Raw genomic sequence first — 20481 nt, 5'->3', positions numbered from 1 at the left:
TATGTAGGGGCTTATACTGTATGTAGGCTATGTGGGTGCTCACGCTGTATATAGGGGACTATGTAGGGGCCTATACTGTATCTAGAAGGCTATGTGGGTGCCCACACTGTATATAGGGGCTATGAAGAGGCTTATAATGTATGTGAAAGACTGTGTGGAGGCTCACACTATATAAAAGGGGCTATGTGTAAGCTTATACGGTATATAGGGGGGCTGTGTGCGGGCTCATGATGCCAGCTTACTTAAAGAGGTTGCCACTACTTTTTCACTGCTGACCTATTCATAGGATAGGTCATCAAAGTCTAATTGGTCAGGGTCCGACACCACTAATAATCATCTGTTTTCAGTGTTGGTGGCAGCATCCACCGGCCAGAAATGCTCAGTTGCAGAGTGGCTCTGTCTTCTGATAGTGGTAGCAGCAGGGTACTACACATCTGCCTCCTATTCAAAGGCGGATGTGTAGTACCCTGCGGCGGCCACTATCAGAAGATGGAGCAGCTCTGCAACTGAGCATTTCCAGCTGGCAGCCGCCACTGGTACTGAGAACAGCTGATCGGCGGTGGTGCTGGGTGTCGGGCCCCAACCAGTCAGACATTAAAGACCTATCCTATGGATAGGTCATTCATGAAAAAGTAGTGGACAACCTCTTTAATTCTGTACAATATTAAGTGATGCAATTAATATAAAATAATTATAATTAATATGCGAATATTAATTTTGAGCAGAATTAATTTCAGCCTATTGGTTCTGCACTCCACTACAGTCATGGTCTCTCATGTTGCCCCTTGCAAAAATGAATTGCTCACCTCTGCTCTAACCAATACTTCAATATACCAGTGGTGAATAAATGGAAGAAAATTGGTATGATATTTTAGTAGCAAGATTTGTTGAATGAGGACATTTATACATTTAGGTTAATTAAAGAGGACCTGTCATCAGGTGAGAAATGGACAGTATTTGTTGTTATTTTGTTTGCGCTGTTAAGATAGAACAGAATGTTAAAGTTGGAAGGGACCTCCAGGGTCATCGTGTCCAACCCCCGGCTCAATGCAGGATTCACTAAACCATCTCAGACAGATGCCTGTTCAGCCTCTGTTTGAAGACTTCCATTGAAAGAGAACTCACCACCTCTCGTGACAGCCTGTTCCACTCATCGATCACCCTCAATATCAAAGTTTTTTCTAATATCTTATCTGTATCTTCTTCCTTTCAGTTTTATTCCATTGCTTCTCGTATTTCCTTATACAAATGAGAATAAGGATGATCCCTCTACACTGTGACATCCCTTCAGATATTTGTAGACAGCTATTAAGTCTCCTCTCAGCCTTCTTTTTTGCAAGCAAAACATTCCCAGATCCTTTAACCGTTCCTCACATAATTTGCAGTCTGCTCACCATCCTGCTAGCTCTTCTCTTAACGTGCTCCAGTTTTTCAATGTCTTTTTTAAAATGTGGTGCCCAGAACAGGACACAGTATTCCAGATGAAGCCTGACCAAGGAGGAATAAAGGGGGATAATTACTTCACGTGATCTAGACTATGCTTCTCTTCATACATCCCAGAACTGTATTTGCCTTTTTTGCTGCTTCATCACACTGTTGACTCATGTGCAGTCTGTGATCTGTTAAGGTACCTTCACACTAAACAACTTTCCAACGAGAACGACAACGATCCGTGATGTTGCAGCGTCCTGGATAGCGATCTCGTTGTGTTTGACACGCAGCAGCAATCTGGATCCCTCTGTTATATCGCTGGTCGGAGCTAGAAGTCTGGAACTTTATTTGGTCGCTAGATCGGCGTGTATCGTCATGTTTGACAGCAAAAGCAACGATGTCAGCAATGTTTTTACATGGAGCGTGAACGATAAGTGAGTCGCCGTTACGTCACTGGATCGCTCCTGCATCGTTCTGGAGCTGCTGTGTTTGACGTCTCTACAGCGACCTAACAGCGACGCTCCAGCGATCTAGTTTAGGTCGGATCGTTGTCTATATCGCTGGAGCGTCGCTTAGTGTAATGGTACCTTTAGTATACCCAAGACTTTTTTCACATGTGCTGATACTTAGTTCTATTCCTCCCATTCTATAGATGTAATTTTCATTTTTCTTGCCCAGATATAGAATCTTGCATTTCTCCCTGTTAAATACCATTCTATTAGTAGCTGCCCAAGCTTATCTAGATCCTTCTGAATCCTTTGTCTTCTCTAGTGTTAGCTATACCTCCTAGCTTGGCATCGTCTGCAAATTTGATTAGTTTACCTTCAGTTCCCATATCTAGATCATTTATAAAAATGTTGAACAACACTGAGGCCAGGACAGAGCCTTGTGGTACCCCACTTTTTACACTTTTCCAATTGTATGCAACCATTTATTATCACTCTTTGAGTATGATCACTGAGCCAGTTATGAATCAACCTAACCGTAGACTTGTCAACCCCATACTTGGTCATTTTTTCAATAAGGCTAGAATGAGATTCTTTATCAAATGCTTTGCTGAAGTCAAGATATACTATATCTATGACATTTCCCTGATCCACCCAGTCAGTGATTCCTTCATAGAATGAAATTAGATTAGTCTGGCATGACTTGTTTGCTACAAACCCATGCTGGCTCTGGTTAATTACTGTATTCATATCCAAGTACTTACATACATACTGTTTAATAATTTGGTCAAATACCTTTCCTGGTATAGAAGTAAGGCTCACTGGCCTGTAATTTCCTGGCTCCATCTTCTTTCTTTTTTTTAAGATGGGGACATTTGCCCTTCTCCAATCTTCTGGGACCTCTCCTGTTTTCCAGGATTTTTCAAAGATTCTGGCTAGTAGTTCTGCAATTTCCTCTGCTAACTCTGTCAGTACTCTAGAATGTAATTCATCTGGACCAGGAGATTTAAATTAATTTAAATTAGCTATGTGTTCCCTCACCAACTGTCTGTTTATGGATAGAGTGGATTCTTTTATTCCTTCAATGGTACCGTAAAGTTCAGTTGATGTTGCACTGCCTTTCTTGAGAATGGGAATTTTCTTGAGAATTCCAGTCTTTGTGTTGTTTTTTTTCGAAACCAACATGTGGTTTCATAGCCCTGCTACAGTGGGTACGGAAAGTATTCAGACCCCTTTAAATTTTTCACTCTTTATTTCATTGCAGCCATTTGGTAAATTCAAAAAAGTTCATTTTTTTCTCAATAATGTACACTCTGCACCCCATCTTGACTGAAAAAAAAAAAACGTAGAAATTTTTGCAAATTTCTTAAAAAAGAAAAACTGAAATATTTAAAGGGGTCTGAATATTTTCTGTACCCACTGTATGTGTAACACAAGCGATCAGATGATTGCAGCTTCAAGTCTCCAAAAGAGACTATTGAAGCCAGTAAAGAGTAAAAAAAGTTTTTCCGCATATAAAAAAAAAAAGTTCAAATCATCCCCTTTGCCCCATTCACAATATAATATTTAAAAAATAAAAATACACATATTTAGTATCGCCGTGTTCAAAATCACCCTGTCAAGATATGAAAAGTAGCTGTCCGTTTCTGTCAGGTAAAACACATTTAAAAACAGGCAGGGAAATGTGCCCTGTGTAAACAATTAAAAAAAAAATCTTGCCTTGGTCCACTGATTTAGTTATTGATGCCATCAACTGAATTGTATGTTCTGTAGGTTTGGCATCTACTTTACAAGCTGCGGTTATGACAATGACTTGCTCACTTTCTGAACCTTTCCATGTAGATTGTCCGAGTGTGAACTCACTTCTTCCTGCTGTGATGATCTTTGCTCAGTTCTAATGACCAATCAATTTTTGACTACACTGGATCTCTCAAATAATAGTCTTCAGGATGGTGTAAAACTACTGTGTAAAGGACTGAGACATCCAGGTTGCCCCCTACAGAAGCTGAGGTAGGAACTATACATTCTAGAATATAAATATAAATAATATATAAATAATATAAATGTCACCATCTTTACTTGGGCCCACTGCACCATGATACTGCATTTGATTCAACGCCTAGACAGGTAAGCACCTTTGCCTGTTTTTCTGTTGTTTTTTCTAGAATAGTGGAGGTTTTATCCTCTTTTTCCTCCTTTTGTGGTTTTTACATTCTAGAATATGCAAGGAACATGAGAGAACTCCATTAGTTATCTGAAACTGGAATTCTTAACCAAATTCAAGAAAAAGAAAGGATGAGCACAGATACCCTGAACTGTCCCATTAATTACCGGCAAAACAAAATGGGAGGTGGGGTGGCAGTATAATGTTTTGACATATGTCTTCCTGATAGCTGTGAATAAGGGCGCAGTCATTCAACTGCATAAATTGCACGGACTGTCCGGTAACTCTCATGACCTGAGCATAACACTTGCATAGAAATACATGAAGCTGTGACTCTCGGGTTGGGAGACCTGCTGGCCAGTCCGTACATCAGGGGTCCCCAACCTGTAGCTCGGGAGCCACATGTGGCTCGCGGTCCCATGAATTGTGGCTCATGACTGTCTACTAGCTTGGTGCATTAGCTCCAGGTCTAGCAAACAGGTATGAAGAGCACATCTCAAAATGATTAATTTTGTGAGCAGCCCTGCACAGAAGTGCAGACCTGGATGCACATTTACTGGTCTTAGGGGTTTAGAGATGTTTTAGGTATGGTACGCTAGAGGATGGTACTACCTGTTAGAGGAGGTGCTTAAAGCTGGATGTGACAGTGTGTTGGGAGACCTTGATGGGAGAATACTGAAAGGGGGTATTGTGGGAACCCTTGGATCTCAGTGTACTGCTTTGGAGTGATTTCTGTGCAAAAGCTTTGGTTATCATTATACCTGTAATGGGGGCTTTGGTTGACACTACTTTGAAGGGGGTGGGAGCTAGATGTGGCTTGCGACCCTCAGTGCTGAATGTGGCTCGCAACCATTTCTCTAAGCTGAATGTGGCTCTCAAGGTCAGAAAGGTTGGGGACCACTGCCGTACATTGTGATCCAATCTCGGTCCGATTTATATAGTGGTCTGGTTGCACCCTATAGAGTGATGCCAGGTTAATCAGAATATAGGCTTGCTTTGCAGGCACGCTGATTGGAAAGTTCTATTAAAGCCAGTTAACATGAGCACTTTTTCATTACTTGTAATGTCCATGTGCACAATGGGTTGTACATGAGCAGTTTTAATTTTTGGAAGGAATAATGGAATTGTTTACTTCATTTATCTGCAGATTATGGGGTTGTAATTTGGAATCGTCTTGTTGTGAAGATTTCCACTCTGTAATTATCACAAACTCAACTTTGATCAAGTTGGAGGTGTCTATGTACATTTGTGAGGAGCAAACAGAGTCTGAAGTTCAAGAATTATGTGAGAGATTCAGCAGCCTTGCCTCTATCTCAGAGAAGAAAAAGTAGGTTCTAGACACATTCAAAATGAGAGTATATGATATCTCTAAATTAATAATGCATCATTACAGGAAAACCCTTCCTATTCCCTTGTGGACACCCAAGCACCTTGTCTTGGGATCTATGGTGAAGAGAGTATCAGACTGGTCCAAGTATTTGCATTAAGGCTCATTCATCATGATCATAATATTTCCTTTCATAGAGAAACTATGAATTACATTGTACTCTACTCAACAACTAACACAGTACAGCTGAAGCCATAAGTTTTGCCACTGTCACAAATCTTGGCTTTGCTGCCTTAGTGTTTTTAGATATTTTAGTGCTGTTTCTATGGTTACTGAATTACAATTATCAGCATTTCATAAGTTTTAAAGCTTTAACTAACAAATACAAAAGGTTTATGTGCAGCGCCCCAGGGTCCTGGTCGTTGCAGTAATGTCATTCTTCCACCAGGGGGAGTGATGTTACGTTTGAAGGCAATAAAGGAGATCTCTTTACTAGGTATCACAAACCATGCAACACACTTTACACTCCAGTCCACCAGGGGGAGCTATGCTCCTATTTATTAGGGCACTCTTCACAATTAGGTAAAACTGGTGGTCTTGATAGGAAGTTAGTTAGAAGCTGGCTGAGCTTCACTCAGTCAGTACCTGTCAGGCAGACAGAGGGGAAGGAGGAACATCGAGGAGTTGCCGACAGGGTGGTCCTTGACAGGGGTGGGATCCTGTCAGAGGCCTAGACAGAAGGCCATGGAGCTGCGCCTGCCCGACGTGCGGCAGCATCCTAAGAAAGAGACACGAACAGCGAATTGTATTGTAGAGGGTGAGAAATGAAGTCATAGCAAAAGGAGAGGAAACCAGAAGGAGTTCTGCCCTGCAAAGGCTGCCTCCTTCTGAGGTGCAGGATCCGGTAGCCGGAACACCGACGGAGCAACAGTCTCTATGCCTTGGTCCAGAGACCGGCAGGACAGCTAATTCCACGCTACCTGCCCAACCTATACCCAGGAGGCACGGTGGCAACTTGTGGGGGCTGGGGCGTGCTAGAGTCCCTGTAAAAAGCCTCAGGCCATCAGTCATATGGGTTTGTCCTATCCTTACTATCAGGGGGACAGAGAGAGAGACATAACATCTACAACAGTTGTGAGGACCTTTTGGGAAGCTCAGCAGTAAGGTACTACAACACCCAGGTGCTAGAGGAAGGCTACTGATTTCCACCTGGATAAAGGGACTCTGGAATTGCCTTCGGACCGGCCGGACTCTGCCTACCCTGTGGTCTGTACCCTGGACTGTGGATGCTGAAGCCTTCAGTAAAGGTAAAGAGACTGCAACCTTGTGTCCTCGTTCTTCAGTGCGCCTCACACCATTCACCACCTACACCTCTGGGAAGTCCTGGGGATACACTTCACCTGTGGGAAGGTATACCATCTAGCTGCCATAACATCACCCCAGCGGACCCCTAAGCAGCGTCAGTCACCCTGACCGAATACCAGAGGTGGCGTCACAAACATTATCCCTTTAAAGACCTTTCCCTCCCTTTTAAAACGGACGTCCCTAGGGCCACGGACCGGGTCAGCTACCGTGATATCCCCCTTTAGAACCGAAGGACCCGGTACCGAGTACCCCGCCGCCCTTGGGGGCGCTCCAATCTTTTGGCGTCAGGAACAGGATCTACTTAAGCCTGAAAATCGGGTCATGTGCACCTGGGAACTGTGCCGGAGTTGTGTTTGAACTGTGATTTGCTGGGAGACTGTGTGTTGCAGAAGACTGCCAAAATTCCCGCCAAAACCACCGCCATTACAGCGCCACGAGGAGCGCAGGAGAAGAAGGGCGTGTCGTCGTGGGCGTGTAGGAACTGAGAAGCGCGAAAAACAATGGCCCAGTCTAAATATCTCTGTACCTTGAGGACGTGTCCGTCAGCAGCCGCAATTTGCCTCCTGATCCTCAATGGCGGGCGGAGACAAAGAAACCGAAACCGCCCCCGGAGAAGAGAGCGGGAAAAGGATGAGGAAGAAGCAGACATGGCAACCCCCAGGCACCTGAGTGGAAATGATTCGGCCCAGCGCAGACCCCCGTCACCAGAGGAGTACTCGGGCATGCCACCGCTGGGGAGTATGGACCTCTCAGAGCTGTCCATGGAGGGCTCACAGTCCATGCTGCTGCTGGTCCTGGCGCCTTCCTCGGAGGAGTGAAACGGCATTGGTGGAGTCACCTCACGTGCAGATACCAGACACAGCCGCATCCCGGGGATCTGCCTGCCCCCCGCGACTGCTCCTTCCCCCGCTCCGAACGCTGGAACCCCGACAGCCCCACTACCAGGCCCCGGATCACAAGGGCATGACCTTAGGGTCCTTCCCTGGGGAGAGTACCAGCGACATTTAATATCGCAGTATAGGGAGGAAGCGGAACAAGAGGCCCGGGGCGACTTGCAGGATGACTTTCCACTAAAATGAGGTGTCGTAGTATTCTTCCACCTCCAGAAGGGGAAGGGTTTCATCCAAGAGATCGGATTGCCAGTGAGGGTCCACGTCACCCGGGATGAAGTGTGACCCTGCCTCAGAGGAGAATACTCAGACCCAGACTTGTACCTAGGGGATGCTGTGACCTACACCCGGCACCGGAAAGGAAACAGTTGGTGGGCTCGGGATGTCCAAAGGTGCGCAGCCCTTATGGCGTCACCCAGGGCCCAGGAAAATCAACTCATCACTGAGGCAGCAGCTGCAGCCCCTGTTGTAGCAACTGCCCACAACCAAGCTACGCAAACTTCCTTTGCGGCCCATGATCTCACAATTCATGAAAGACAGACCAATGGGGTTTATCCGGCACCGGGTGTAACCTTGGACCCTACCCTTCCCAGGCCAGGAAGGATTATGTGCCAAGTGAAGCCCTGGAAACAGTCTAATTAACGTTGAAAACTGAACGTAAATAGTTCCCAAACTTTCTCTTTGCTGCTTTAAAACCCGTCTAGGGTTATTCCTTAAAGGGGTCCCGCGTTAAAAGGATCCTTAATTTTGCACAAGTTCATCGTTGCCTTAAAGACATTTTGAATCATAGACGGTGAATGATTCACAAACTGTCCTTGTAAATAGTTGGCACCTTCTTAAGGGTGCTTCCTACAGGTTTTACAAAGGAGGCTTTTACAAAGACTGCCTCTAACAGAAACTGCTGTTAATCTTGTTGTAAAAATTGCTTTGCTTTTCAGGCCTGAAGAAAAACCCATTGGTGAGGGAGAATTCCGGGTCAGGATACACGTCTTGTAATCCACCCAACCCAACGTTGGGGGTTCGTCACGGGTCCCTCGCTTCACGTCACTGATATTGCTAAACTGACTTGAATCTTGATGTGATTGTTTGCACTACCTCATTGACAGACTTGAATGTTATTTGCTCTTAAAGGGAATGTTGAATTGTTGCACTTTGCTAAGAAGTTGGTGTATTACAGGGTAATATAGCAAATAAAGTTAGAAATTTAGATTCAGATAGTAATAATGTTTATATAGAGTTAAAGTTAGATAATCTGGTATGATGTACTATGAATAAAATTGAGGTTAAGATAAATGGTAGGTTGAATAAATTGAAGAAAATGCAGTAAAACCGAGGAGATTGATGGATAATCCTGCATGTATAGAAGAATAAAGAAAAATGTTGATTTGCACTCTGAGGTTCTATATTAGTATACCCTTAGAGGGTACTTGCACTTAGTAAATAGTATACCTGTACGGGTAATTGTGTTTCATAGTTAGTTAATAACTGTTTCCTACCTGGCTTAAAGTCGTACGCACCATGTAAATATGTTCTTGTTTGTAACGTTCAAGTGTCCTCACCTCCCATAAAGGGAAGCTTAGTATAATTAACTTGTTTTATAGCATTTAAAAATTTGCATGTCTTTTTGCTAATGTATTGTTGATTTCTTTTTCCAGTCCAGGAGTACTGGATTTAACAGGAAGGGGGGGGGAGTGCAGTGCCCCAGGGTTCTGGTCGTTGCAGTAATGTCATTCTTCCACGAGGGGGAGTGTGTTATGATCCCAGTGGTAGAGGACCTCTGATATTCCGGCAAGATAGCAAAAACAAAAATACTGCTCTAGGGAGGTGGAAACTGGGCTAACCGCATACCTGATCCTAACACACACAACTAGAAGCAGCCGGTGAACGTGCCTACGTTGGTTCTAGACGTCTCGAGCCAGCCGGAGAACTGACTACCCCTAGAGGGAAAATAAGACCTCACTTGCCTCCAGAGAAATTGAACCCCAAAGATATAGAAAGCCCCCAACAAATAATAACGGTGAGGCAAGAAGAAAACACAAACGTAGAGATGAACTAGATTCAGCAAAGTGAGGCCCACTAGTCTAGATAGACAGAAAATAGATAGTGGACTATGCGGTCAGCAGAAAACCCTACAAAAACATCCACACTGAACATTCAAGAACCCCCACACCAACTGACGGTGCGGAGGGAGAATATCAGCCCCCTAGAGCTTCCAGTGAGCCAGAAAATCAAATATTAAGCAAGCTGGACAAAGACACTGAAAAATGCAAACGATCCAAATTATACAAAACGGACTTAGCTTTTCTTGCATGAGACAGACTGAAAGGAATCCGGAGGAGACCATATAGGTCTGGATACAATGATGCCAGGCAAGAGACTGAGTCCGGAGGAGACTTAAATAGGGAACACCCGCTGCTTAACGACACAGCTAAAGCTCAGGCCTGCAACAAGACATGCCTAACACAATACCATTAGTGACCACCAGAGGGAGCCCAGAAACACAGTTCACAACAGTACCCCCCCCCCTTGAGGAGGGGTCACCGAACCCTCACCAAGACCCCCAGGGCGATCAGGATGAGCAGCGTGAAAGGCATGAACCAAATCAGCCGCATGAACATCAGAGGCGACAACCCAGGAATTATCCTCCTGACCATAGCCTTTCCACTTAACTAAATACTGGAGTTTCCGTCTAGAGATACGAGAATCCAGAATCTTCTCCACCACGTACTCCAACTCGCCCTCAACCAAAACCGGGGCAGGAGGCTCAACAGCAGGAACCATAGGCACCACGTACCGCCGCAACAAGGACCTATGGAACACATTATGAATAGCAAATGACGCTGGAAGGTCCAAGCGAAGACACCGGGTTAAGGATTTCCAAAATCTTATAAGGACCGATAAAGCGAGGCTTGAACTTAGGAGAGGAGACTTTCAAAGGAACATGCCGAGAAGACAACCAAACCAAATCCCCAACACGAAGTCGGGGACCCACACCGCGGCGGCGGTTGGCAAAACGCTGGGCCTTGTCTTGTGACAATTTCAAATTGTCCACCACATGGTTCCAAATCCGCTGCAACCTATCCACCACAGAATCAACCCCAGGACAGTCAGAAGGTTCAACCTGGCCTGAGGAGAAACGAGGATGAAAACCAGAGTTGCAGAAAAAGGGTGAAACCAAAGTGGCAGAACTAGCCCGATTATTAAGGGCAAACTCGGCCAGTGGCAAAAAGGTAACCCAGTCGTCCTGATCAGCAGAAACAAAACATCTCAAATAAGTCTCCAACGTCTGATTAGTTCGCTCGGTCTGGCCATTAGTCTGAGGATGAAAAGCCGACGAAAAAGACAAATCAATTCCCATCTTAGCACAAAAGGATCGCCAGAATCTGGACACAAACTGGGATCCTCTGTCAGACACAATATTCTCAGGGATGCCGTGCAAACGAACCACATTCTGAAAGAACAAAGGGACCAAATCAGAGGAGGAAGGCAACTTAGGCAAGGGCACCAAATGGACCATTTTAGAAAAACGATCGCACACCACCCAGATGACAGACATCTTCCGAGATACCGGAAGATCCGAAATGAAATCCATGGAAATGTGCGTCCAAGGCCTCTTCGGGATAGGCAAGGGCAAAAGCAACCCGCTGGCACGAGAACAGCAAGGCTTAGCCCGAGCACAAATCCCACAGGACTGCACAAAAGAACGCACATCCTGCGACAAGGAAGGCCACCAAAAGGACCTAGCCACCAAATCTCTGGTACCGAAAATCCCAGGATGTCCCGCCAACACTGAAGAATGAAGCTCAGAAATAACTCTGCTGGTCCATCTGTCAGGGACAAACAGTCTCTCTGGTGGGCAACAATCAGGCCTATCAGCCTGAAATTTCTGCAGCACTCGTCGCAAATCTGGGGAAATGGCAGACAAAATCACTCCCTCTCTGAGAATACCAGTCGGCTCCGAGACTCCCGGAGAGTCAGGCACAAAACTCCTAGAAAGTGCATCAGCCTTCTCGTTCTTCGAACCAGGCAGGTACGAGACCACAAAGTCAAAACGGGAGAAAAACAACGACCAACGAGCCTGTCTAGGATTCAGGCGCTTGGCAGACTCGAGGTAAATCAGATTTTTATGATCAGTCAAGACCACCACACGATGTCTAGCTCCCTCGAGCCAATGTCGCCACTCCTCAAATGCCCACTTCATAGCCAACAACTCCCGATTACCAACATCATAATTTCGCTCGGCAGGCGAAAACTTTCTTGAAAAGAAGGCGCATGGCTTCATCACGGAGCCATCAGAACTTTTTTGCGACAAAACAGCCCCTGCACCAATCTCAGAAGCATCAACTTCAACCTGGAAGGGAAGAGAGACATCCGGCTGGCACAAGACTGGCGCTGAAGTAAACCGACGCTTCAGCTCTCGAAAGGCCTCCACGGCCGCAGGAGACCAATTAGCAACATCAGAACCCTTCTTGGTCATATCCGTCAAAGGTTTAACCACGCTGGAAAAATTAGCGATAAAACGACGGTAAAAATTAGCAAAGCCCAAGAACTTCTGCAGGCTCTTAACAGACGTGGGCTGAGTCCAGTCATGAATGGCACGAACCTTGACTGGGTCCATCTCCACAGTAGAAGGGGAAAAAATAAAACCCAAAAAAGAAACCTTCTGTACCCCAAAGATACATTTTGAGCCCTTCACAAATAGAGCATTCTCCCGCAGAACCTGAAACACCATCCTGACCTGGTTCACATGGGACTCCCAATCATCAGAAAAAACCAAAATATCATCCAGATAAATAATCATAAATTTATCCAGATATTTCCGGAAGATGTCATGCATGAAGGACTGAAACACAGAAGGGGCATTCGATAATCCAAAAGGCATCACCAGGTACTCAAAATGACCCTCGGGCGTATTAAATGCCGTTTTCCATTCATCTCCCTGCTTTATGCGCACAAGGTTATACGCACCACGAAGATCTATCTTGGTGAACCAACTGGATCCCTTAATCCGAGCAAACAAATCAGACAACAATGGCAAAGGATACTGAAATTTAACCATGATCTTATTCAGAAGACGATAATCTATACAAGGTCTCAAAGACCCGTCTTTCTTGCCCACAAAAAAGAATCCTGCACCAAGAGGAGAAGAGGATGGGCGAATATGTCCCTTCTCCAAAGACTCCTTTATATAACTCCGCATCACGGCATGCTCTGGCACAGATAAATTAAAGAGTCGTCCCTTAGGAAACTTACTACCAGGAATCAAATCTATAGCACAATCACAGTCCCTATGAGGAGGAAGGGCACTGGACCTGGCCTCATTAAATACATCCTGAAAGTCTGACAAAAACTCAGGGATCTCAGAAGGAGTAGAAGAAGCAATAGACACCAATGGAGAATCGCCATGAATCCCCTGACACCCCCAACTAGACACAGTCATTGCTTTCCAATCTAAAACTGGATTATGGGCCTGTAACCATGGCAGACCCAAAACGACAACATCATGCATTTTATGCAGTACCAGAAAACGAATCACCTCCTGATGTACAGGAGTCATGCACATGGTCACTTGCGTCCAATACTGAGGTTTATTCTCTGCCAATGGCGTAGAATCAATTCCTCTAAGAGGAATAGGATTTTCCAAAGGCTCCAGGACAAAACCGCAGCGCTTGGCAAACGACAAATCCATCAGACTTAAAGCAGCACCAGAATCCACAAAAGCCATAACTGAGTAAGAAGATAATGAACAAATTAAAGTCACAGACAAAATAAACTTAGGCTGAAAAGTACCAATGGCGACAGGATTAACAATTTTTTTTAAGCGTTTAGAGCATGCTGAGATAACATGTGTTGAATCACCACAGTAGAAACACAACCCATTTTGACGTCTATGATTTTGTCGCTCGGCTCTGGTCAAAATTCTGTCACATTGCATAGAATCAGGTGACCGTTCAGACAGCACCGCCAAAGGATTAACAGATTTGCGCTCCCGCAAACGTCGATCAATTTGAATGGCCAGAGCCATTGAATCATTCAGACCTGTAGGGATAGGAAACCCCACCATCACATCTTTAATGGCTTCAGAAAGACCATTTCTGAAATTTGCGGCCAGTGCACACTCATTCCATTGAGTAAGCATGGACCATTTCCGAAATTTTTGACAATATACCTCCGCTTCGTCCTGACCCTGAGAGATAGCCAGCAACATCTTTTCAGCCTGATTTTCAAGATTAGGCTCCTCATAAAGCAAACCAAGTGCCAGGAAAAACGCATCAACATTCACCAATGCAGGATCTCCTGGCGCCAGAGAGAAGGCCCAATCTTGAGGGTCGCCGCGCAAGAAGGAAATAACAATCTTAACTTGCTAAGCGGAATCCCCAGAGGAACGAGGTTTCAGAGACAAACAATTTGCAATTATTCCTAAAATTCAGGAACTTAGATCTATCTCCAAAAAACGGCTCAGGAATAGGTATTTTTGGTTCAGACATAGGGCTATGGATAACAAAATCCTGAATGCTTTGCACCCTAGCAGCAAGCTGATCCACACTAGAAGTCAGAGTCTGGACATTCATATCTGCAGCAGAGTTCCAGACACTCAGAGAAAAAGGGGATGGAAGAAGCTAGGCAAACTGCAGCAACAAAAAAAAAACAAAACAAAAAAAAACTCAGAACTTCTTTTTAATCCCGCTTCTGCGATGCAATAAACATTTTCTTTAGGCCTGGCATACTGTTATGATCCCAGTGGTAGAAGACCTCTGATATTCCGGCAAGATAGCAAAAACAAAAATACTGCTCTAGGGAGGTGGAAACTGGGCTAACCGCATACCTGATCCTAACACACACAACTAGAAGCAGCCGGTGAACGTGCCTACGTTGGTTCTAGACGTCTCGAGCCAGCCGGAGAACTGACTACCCCTAGAGGGAAAATAAGACCTCACTTGCCTCCAGAGAAATTGAACCCCAAAGATATAGAAAGCCCCCAACAAATAATAACGGTGAGGCAAGAAGAAAACACAAACGTAGAGATGAACTAGATTCAGCAAAGTGAGGCCCACTAGTCTAGATAGACAGAAAATAGATAGTGGACTATGCAGTCAGCAGAAAACCCTACAAAAACATCCACGCTGAACATTCAAGAACCCCCACACCGACTGACGGTGCGGAGGGAGAATATCAGCCCCTTAGAGCTTCCAGCGAGCCAGAAAATCAAATATTAAGCAAGCTGGACAAAGACACTGAAAAATGCAAACGATCCAAATTATACAAAACGGACTTAGCTTTTCTTGCATGAGACAGACTGAAAGGAATCCGGAGGAGACCATATAGGTCTGGATACAACGATGCCAGGCAAGAGACTGAGTCTGGAGGAGACTTAAATAGGTAACACCCGCTGCTTAACGACACAGCTGGAGCTCAGGCCTGCAACAAGACATGCCTAACACAATACCGTTAGTGACCACCAGAGGGAGCCCAGAAACACAGTTCACAACAGGAGTGATGTTACGTTTGAAGGCAATAAAGGAGATCTCTTTACCAGGTATCACAAACCATGCAACACACTTCACACTCCAGTCCACCAGGGGGAGCTATGCTCCTATTTATTAGGGCACTCTTCACAATTAGGTAAAACTGGTTGTCTGGATAGGAAGTTAGTCAGAAGCTGGCTGAGCTTCACTCAGTCGGTACCTGTCAGGCAGACAGAGGGGAAGAAGGAACATCAAGGGGTTGCCGACAGGGTGGTCCCTGACAGGGGTGGGATCCTGTCAGAGGCCTAGACAGATGGTCACGGAGCTGCACCTGCCCGACGTGCAGCAGCATCCTAAGAAAGAGACACGAACAGTGAATTGTATTGTAGAGGGTGAGAAACGAAGTCATAGCAAAAGGAGAGGAAACCAGAAGGAGTTCTGCCCTGCAAAGGCTGCCTCCTTCTGAGGCGCAGGATCCGGTAGCTGGAACACCGAGGGAGCAACAGTCTCTATGCCTTGCTCCAGAGACCGGCAGGACAGCAAAGTCCACGTTACCTGCCCGACCTATACCCAGGAGGCACGGTGACAACATGTGGGGGCTGGGACATGCTAGAGTCCTTGTAAAATGTAAAAAGCCTCAGGCCATCAGTCATATGGGTTTGTCTTATCCTTACCATCAAGGGGACAGAGAGAGAGAGACATAACATCTACAACAGTTGTGAGGACCTTATGAGAAGCTCAGCAGTAAGGTACTACAACACCCAGGCGCTAGAGGAAGGCTACTGATTTCCACCTGGATAAGGGGACTCTGGAATTGCCTTCAGACTGGCCGGACTCTACCTACCCTGTGGTCTGTACCCTGGACTGTGGATGCTGAAGCCTTCAGTAAAGGTAAAGAGACTGCAACCTCATGTCCTCGTTCTTCACTGCGCCTCACACCATCCACCACCTACACCTCTGGGAAGCCCTGGGAATACACTTCACCTGTGGGAAGGTATACCATCTAGCTGCCGTAACATCACCCCAGCAGACCCCTAAGCAGCGTTGGCCACCCTGACCGAATACCACAGTTGGCGTCACGAACATTATCCTTTTAAAACCTTTCTTTCCCTTTTACAACGGATGTCCCTAGGGCCACGGACCGGGTCAGTCACCGTGATATCCCCCTTTAGAACCGAAGGACCCGGTACCGAGTACCCCGCCGCCATTGGGGGCGCTCCATATGCAAATGCTCAATATTTACAGTGTTGACCCTTTTTCAAGCATGTTGTGCTGTCATGCTGGATACCAGCTTTTGGGTCAAATCCTAGGGAATGACAACCCATTCTTGTCTAATCAGTGCTTGGAGTTTATACTATTTCTGTGTGCTTGTTTGTCCACCCATTTTCTGAAGATTGATGACAGGTTCTCAATGGTATTGAAGTTTCCTGGCCATGGACTCAAATTTTTAGGATTTGTTCACCAAGCCACATGGATATCAATTTTGCCTTGAGACAGGTTGCTCCATCATTCAAGAAAAAGCATTGTTCTTCACCAAATTGCTCCTGGATCATTGGGAGAAATTGCTCTTGGAGATATTAGATACCATTCGTTATTCATAACAGTGCTTTTAGGCAAAATTGTGAGTGAGCCCAGTCCCCTAACCTCACACATGAATGGTCTTAGAGCTCTTACTCACTTGTGAGAAACTTGGATGAGTCACGCATGTTAATACCCGGCGCTGCTGACGACACTCAGATCGGAGCGTGCGGCCGCATAGGAATACATGCAGCCGCACGCTCTGCTCCTGAGTGCCAGGTGCAGTGCCAGGTATTGCCTTGCAAGACTCGCAAGTGAGTATGAGCCCTTAGGATGCTTTACTGAGAGTTTCAAAGTTCCATATGTGAGTGGAGCAGTAGTTCACATGCAAGAGCACCGCTTCATTGACTTTCTATGGGAGTAGTGGTCAAGCGTGTGCACTGCTACTACCATAAACATATAGAACTGAGGCGGAGATCATGTATAGGAACTTTGAAAGACTCATTTGTGGAGTTCATCAATCAGTACCCCTGCAGTCATATATTTATATTCTATCCTGTTTAGAGGGTATAACACATTTAATTGTCACATTTTTTAGTTCTTTCTATAGATCTAAATTGACACTGAAATACAGAAAGCATGAGAAACCGTTACTGCACAATCTACAGTAATGAATCCTCAGGACTAAAGGTAAAGTTCTGATCCTGTGCATGCTGACTGATTTGCTCCAGTATACTATATCTAAGGTACAGGTTCAACATTAAATGGGTTTTCCTGTCTACAAAAAGTGGTACCAAGTGCTATTATACTTGTGAAATAACAAACAGAGCAGGCATTCAATCCTCCTTGGGTCCAGCACTATCTCTTCACTGCTGCTCCAGTTTCCCTATATAGTCTGCAGCGGTGAAGTCACAGGCTCATGCTGTCTATATCGGCAGAACCACTGAGCTCAGTGATTGGCTGCAGCGGTGAAGTTACTGGCTCAAGGTGACTCTATTGGCAGAACCACTGAGCTCAGTGATTGGCTGAGGCAGAGACGTGCCCTGTAGTTGTGATGCTATCGCTGCAGCCAATATTCAGAGGCCAAGGCAGCAGAACTGGGAGGGTGAGAGGGTGAGTAACTGCTCTATTTGTTATGGTACTTGTAAAAAAGTGTTTTGGGGAATACTTATGTAAAAAGAGGAAACCCCCTTTACACTTAGTTATGTTCCTAAATAAAATGTTTGAGAAAAGTCAATACAAATAAATTTGAAATGTTAAATATTTAATATGTAAAAAACCATTACAACAATCTGATTCATACAGTATGAATAAGATGACATGTTCCCTTTGAAGAGCTGTTTAGACTATCTGCTCAAAGTTCAGAATGTATGCCCATTTCAAGTGACTCCTAAAAAATTTGGGAACGTGGTCATAAATTGACATTTCACATGGTCATGACTAGAGTTATTTCTTAGCGTATGCTCCCAAATTCTGGATTCACTCTAGGAAAATGTGGTAGAAATTGTAAAGAAAATTAGCAGTAGAAAATTACACATTTTTCTTCTTTCTACACATATTAATTATGTAAGATCATTTTTACTAATTTATTTATATTGCATTTTACTATGATATAACAGTAAAACTCTTTTATTTAAAATTTCATAATAGTATTTTTAATTTTTTTTAAGGAATAAAGAAACGATCTGTGAAACTCACCGATTTTAGAAGATAAAATAACTTGGCATTTTCATTTTTTATTTTAAGTTTAATTTACTTTTATTGCAATAAAATTGTAATTTATAAAAAACATATTGTATTGACATTTGTTGACCAAGGAATTTTATAATTTATGTGATTTTTTTTTTATAACAGATTCTATATCACCAATACCAATATATCTGCCTCACTGTGTTACTTAAAGTTTTAAATGGAACCTGCATTGCCCCCGAACGCTATTAACTATAGATGAAGGGTTAATGTACAGGTTAATAACATTACAATAATGAAAGTGCATCTAGCAGGAGAAAATTGACTTTATTCCTCCCGGGTGCTGCTGGCTTTCAGTCATACAGGCGTGCTTCTACATTGTTCTTGTAATGTCACCAGATAATTTTTACTGCATAATGAAAAAAAACAAAACCCAAAAAACAATGGTGGAAGTGCTTTTTTTTCTTGCAATTTCACCTCACTTGTTTTTTTTCCAATGTTTCGGTGCACGGTATTATAAAATGACAAGGTTTCATTCAAAACTACAGCTCATTCTGCAAAAAAGAATCCCTTGTGTAAAGGTGGGCCAGGGCAGTAGTCGTGGCTGGGCTTTCAGGTGTCAGATACCTTGGCCTCCCTCTACAGGGAAAAGGTGTTCCTTATATTGCATCTTGTGCTCAGTACTCACTGTGCTGTCAGTGTCCCCTTTGCTTCGCTGGCAAGCAGCTGCTTCTGGATCCCAAAGAATAGAGACACAGTCCAGGGCAACGCTAAACAGAACTGATTCATTTACTTCAGGACATAGCACATTCAAATACTCTCCAGCATTTCCATCACAGTTGTTACAGCATATCACTTCATCTTTCCCTTCACTCTTTCCTGCATGTCTATGTGTTTCCACGGGTCGGGGTGTCTCAGATGGCCCCTCAGTGTTCTACCTGTAAAGCGTTACTATGGTGAAGCTTCCGTCTGCCCGTTTCACCCTGGACATCAGACATTAAGCCCACGAAGCTATCCGCCACTTTCTGGAGCGACCTGCCCGTACAGTGTATCTATCTATCTTCCTCTGCTCCCTTCCTTTCTCTACTGTAGGATCTGCTGTACTATGCTCTTCTCAGTGTAGAGGAGAAGAGAAGTAAACCAGCTCACCCGTAATGCATTAGTTGAACTTCGGGAGCACGGACCCACTGTGTCCAAGCGTGTAAAGTCCAAAAGAAGAAAATTGTCCAGCTCCACCAAATCCGTGAAGATAAAATTTCTTGATTCTCATACTCGTAACATATAGGGTACAAACTTCAGCACAAATCATGTGGGTGTGAGATTCACACCCACATGGTTTGTGCTGAAGTTTGTATCTTCTATGTTGTGAATATTTTTCTGCCCAATGATGACAGAAGTATTCTTGGAGTGATACCTTTATTGGCTAACCAGAAAATAATATGTTTGCAAGCTTTCAGAGCACAGTGGCTCCTTCTTCAGGCAAGATTACAAATTTGTAATCTTCTATGTTACAAGTTTGTGAATAAAGAAATTTTATCTTCACGGATTCGGTGGAGCTGGACAATTTTCTTCTTTTGGTCTTCTCAGTGTACCCTGGATGACTGGGCACCCGCTTGAACGTTATGTGTTTATCTGGCAGCTCAGGCATATAGCCCACCCGAGCACTAAGGGGTCTAAACTCCCAACTCACTAATACCGGAAGACCTTCCCAACTTATTCCCAGCTAACCCTGTCATGATTCCCCAATGGCATGGGAACATCAGAAACACAAAAATAACAGACTAGCTCTCGGGTGATGGAAACTCAAGCTGACCGTGACCTAAATCTACCACACAACTAACAGTAGCCAGGAAGCATTCCTACGGCTGCCTAGATGCCATGCGCCAGCCGGAGAACTAACTACGCCTGGAAGAGGAAGGAACAGACCTGGCTTACCTCTAGAGAAATTCCCCAAAGATGATAGTAGCCCCCACGTATATTAACGGTGAGTTCAGAGGAAAAGACATACACAGTATGAAGGTAGATTTAGCAAAGCGAGGTCCACTTACTAGATAGAGGAAGGATACAAAAGAGGACTTCACGGTCAGCTGAAAAACCCTTTCAAAAAACCCATCCTGAAATTACTTTAAGACTCCTGTGTCAACTCATGACACAGGAGTGGCAATTTCAGTCCACAAGAGCTTCC

At 44.5% G+C, this 20481-nt stretch overlaps 1 protein-coding gene across 5 annotated transcripts in view; it reads left to right on the top strand.

The window, feature by feature from the left end:
• Positions 1-18415, top strand: part of LOC143764925 (NACHT, LRR and PYD domains-containing protein 3-like) — a 178414-nt gene extending 159999 nt beyond the window's left edge. For 3 of the 5 annotated variants that reach the window (XM_077251044.1, XM_077251042.1, XM_077251039.1), the window contains 4 exons: positions 3720-3887; positions 5189-5368; positions 17206-17297; positions 18278-18415. In XM_077251044.1, the coding sequence (XP_077107159.1) occupies positions 3720-3887; positions 5189-5368; positions 17206-17278 (421 nt within the window). In that variant the 3' untranslated portion in view covers positions 17279-17297; positions 18278-18415. Of the gene's footprint in view, positions 1-3719; positions 3888-5188; positions 5369-17205; positions 17299-18277 lie in introns of those variants that run through there. The other 2 variants (XM_077251043.1, XM_077251041.1) reach the window with 2 other exon arrangements.
• Positions 18416-20481: the final 2066 nt, after the last annotated feature.

Source organism: Ranitomeya variabilis, chromosome 4, assembly GCF_051348905.1.
Source record: "Ranitomeya variabilis isolate aRanVar5 chromosome 4, aRanVar5.hap1, whole genome shotgun sequence".
In the NCBI taxonomy this organism is placed as follows: Eukaryota; Metazoa; Chordata; class Amphibia; order Anura; family Dendrobatidae; genus Ranitomeya; species Ranitomeya variabilis.
This window is presented reverse-complemented; position numbering and strand designations above follow the sequence as displayed.